The sequence below is a fragment of the Ichthyophthirius multifiliis genome (assembly GCF_000220395.1).
Source record: "Ichthyophthirius multifiliis unplaced genomic scaffold scaff_1120509251129, whole genome shotgun sequence".
NCBI lineage: Eukaryota > Ciliophora > Oligohymenophorea > Hymenostomatida > Ichthyophthirius > Ichthyophthirius multifiliis.
In genome coordinates this window covers 1-3539 of record NW_004086177.1, presented here as the reverse complement: position 1 = coordinate 3539, position 3539 = coordinate 1, and the positions used below count along the sequence as shown (strand labels likewise).

Here is a 3539-nt window from a genome sequence, read left to right as displayed (position 1 = left end):
CTTATTCTTTATAAAAAATATTAGAATAATAAATAACTCCTTTATTTGAAAATGAAAAAATTAATACAAAATATTAAAAATATATATCGGTATTTTTTCCAAATGCTAATTATAAATATAAATGCAATATTAACTATATTTTGTATAAATTTAGATTTTAATAAATATTAAACAATCTATTCTATATAATTTGATAAATAAAGTCATAATAGTTATCTTTAATTTATAAAGCCAAATTATATATAAAAATATTTTTTGTTTCAAATTTTAATAATATAATTTGATTTGCTTTTTATTTTTAATTTATATTTGTCTTTATTTTGTATAATAATAGAAAATTCAATTATACTTATTTTATTTATTTTTTTCGATTTTAAATTTTATTTAAATATATATTAATAAATAAAAAGAAACTAAAAAAATCCTGAGAAAAAATTATAAAAATGTAATCATATACATGTAAAACAATTTTTATATATTATAAGATCTAAAATATAAAAAAATGTTTATTTTTTAAGATTACTCAAGTTATTTAAAACCAGCTTAGCAATCTCATTAACTTTACAGTCCAAATTATACAAAATTAAATAAAGATTGTAATTTAAATAATATTTTTAAAAAATAACTTTCTAAAAATTTAAAGCAGAAATATAGAAAAAGTTAATGAAGTCTGCTTAATAAGAAAATGAAATAAAAAAAGCAAAAAGCTAAGAATTGAATAATTCGAGTAATTAAAAAAATTAAAAACATAATTATGTTTATAAATAAAATGATTTGAATGAAATAAAAAGTATTTTTATTTTTTAAAAATAAATATATAATTTTCATAATTTATATAGGAAAAAATTAACTACTTGAAGAATCTTTGAAAAAATTAAATTAAACATAGAAAAAACTGAAAGTTATAAAGTCTTAATTAATTATGGAAATACTTTACCTTCTTAATAATCTACTAATGTTGATGTTGAAAAAAGAGAAAGAGAATAAAGAAAAAGTGAAATAATGAAAAAAATATAAGATTTAAATGAAAAATTAAATATTAGTTATTAATATAGTCATTTAAATAACTATTAAAATATTGAAAACAATTTATAATATATTGATAATGAAACTAATTTTAGTGATAGAAATTTATCTTCAAAATAAAACTATTAATAAAATATATAAAGCATTTAAGAAAAAAGATAAAATTATTAAGAAAGTAAATAAAATTATCAAGAAAATAAATAAAACTACTAAGAAAATAAAAATAACAATTATAAAAATAAATAAAATAATTAATAGATATAATAAAATTATTTAGAAGATAAATAAGTTTTTTAAGAAAATAAACAAAATTATTAAGAAAATAAATAAAATTATTTTGAAAATAAAAAAAATCATTAAGAATATAGATAGAAAAATGAAGAAACTAGATAAAATCATTAAGACAATATATAAAATCTTTAAGAAAATAGATAAACTTATTAAGAGAATAGATATAATATATTAACATAAAATATTGAAAGTAAATATGAATAGAAAGTTGAAGAGCCAATATAGGCAAAAACATAACAAATTAATCAATAAAATTAATAAGAAATCAAAAATTAAAATGAAGAAAGACTAAAAAAAGAAATATAAGAATTAACTTAAAATAACAAATTATATCAAAAATAAGTTTTTTTTTTTTTAATATTTTTTAACAAATATTATATTTAATATAAAAGATTGAAAATATGGAATAATAATAAAAAATGATCGAACATAAATGTTGTGAATAAATAAAATAATAATAATAAGAACATTAATAATTAATGCTTTAAGCATAAAAACAATTTGAAGAAGAAAAGAAAAAACTCGAATATTAAGTAATATTAAAAAAATAAAAATTACTTTTTGATAAGCAATTAAAAAATTAATTATAAAATAATAGTTAAATGAGTAAATTGTCTTATTAAAACTGGAAAATCAGAAAAATGTTTAACTTTAAGATTAATTAAATTAATAATAAAATGAATTTGAATAATAGTATATTTAAATGAATGAATAGCTAAATTAAATAAAATAAGAGTATGAAGAGAAACTAAATGAATTTGAATTTTTATTAAAAGAATCTTAAGAAAAAATATTATAACTTCAAACTTAATTTGCAGATGACCCTCTAATAAAAACGATCTAAGAAAATCCAGAAATCTTGAAATTTTTAAATGAAAAAATTCAAAATGAAGTCGAATAAAAAGATGTAGAGAATTTAATGGAATAAAAAATAATTGAAATCGAAGAATAAAATGAATAAAAAGATAAAATAATAAAATAAAGTTATAAAGCTTTTTATATACAATTTATATATACATATTTTATTATTATTTTATTTATTAAAGTGGGTGAAAATATTTAATTAAAAGACTTAGAAATATAAAAAATGGAAGAATTAATAGAAAAATTCAAATCTTTGTTTTAACATATGAATGAAGAAAAAAATATCTTAACTGAAGAAAATGAAAGAATAAATAATGAACTAGTAATTTTTTTTATTTATATATATATATATATATATTAAATAAAGGAATAATTTAAATAATTATTTACTGAAAATTTACATTTATTTAATATTGATTAAAATAATATAAATGAAAACTAAGAAAATGAGAATGATTAAGAGTATAATTAAAATTAAGAAGATTACGAGTAATAATAAGAATATGATTAATAGTAAGTAGAATACAATTAAGAATAGGATGGAGAATACTAGAATAATGATCAAAATGATGAAAGTGATTTATATGAAGAATAAAATTAAGTTTAAGAAGAAGACTAAGATTAAGATTAAGATTAATAATGAAGAAAATTTTATATTTTAAAATTATATTTTTCATTTTATTTACATTTGTTATTATTTTTTTTCAAATAATTGTTTTATTTATATTGAATAATCATACTAAAACATATTTTTTCAATATATATACTTTTTCATATTTAAATAATAATAAAAATTAAAAAGAAATAGAGAAAAACAAATTTTAAATTATCTTTATTATTTTCTATTGAATAACATTATCCAATACAATTTTTTAATAATTATAATTTATTATTTTAGCTTGCACATGTTATTTGAAATAAATCTTAGTATTAATAAATATTACTTATTTTTAATTTATTTGTTTCAAAACATTAATCAAATATTTTTTATGAATTTTAACATTCTTAATCGCATTAAAATGCTTCGCAATATTATATACAATTCATATGTTATTAATCAAATTAGCTAAGTATTTAGCAAGCTTCTATACATTGATTATTTTTGCAATTATCATAGCAGGATAAATAATCGTCCTCTACATCCATTTCTTAACATGATTATATACATGGTTAACAATTTTATACACATTTATCTAATTAAAAAGCATCTAAAGAGTTTATTTATTATAAAAATATTAAAAATAATAAAAAACATAATAATTTATTCATATATTAAACTTATTATTTAAATTATAAATAAAAAATATTTATAATTTAAAATATATATATATATATTTATATATATATATATATATATA

At 14.3% G+C, this 3539-nt stretch overlaps 1 protein-coding gene across 1 annotated transcript, besides 5 other annotated features; it reads left to right on the top strand. All coding sequences in view use genetic code 6, as the record gives it.

The window, feature by feature from the left end:
• Window positions 1-1140: 1140 nt before the first annotated feature.
• Window positions 1141-1477: a microsatellite.
• Window positions 1185-1386: a microsatellite.
• Window positions 1478-1736: 259 nt separating the features above from the next.
• IMG5_145720 (hypothetical protein) lies at window positions 1737-2824 on the top strand (the record flags this gene model as incomplete). The annotated part of the gene is made up of 4 exons (XM_004031106.1): window positions 1737-1850; window positions 2012-2300; window positions 2364-2503; window positions 2549-2824. 4 exons carry the CDS (start codon window positions 1737-1739, stop codon window positions 2822-2824), a joined length of 819 nt encoding a protein of 272 aa, XP_004031154.1.
• Window positions 2768-2814: a microsatellite.
• A 654-nt stretch (window positions 2825-3478) lies between the features above and the next one.
• Window positions 3479-3536: a microsatellite.
• Window positions 3501-3539: a microsatellite.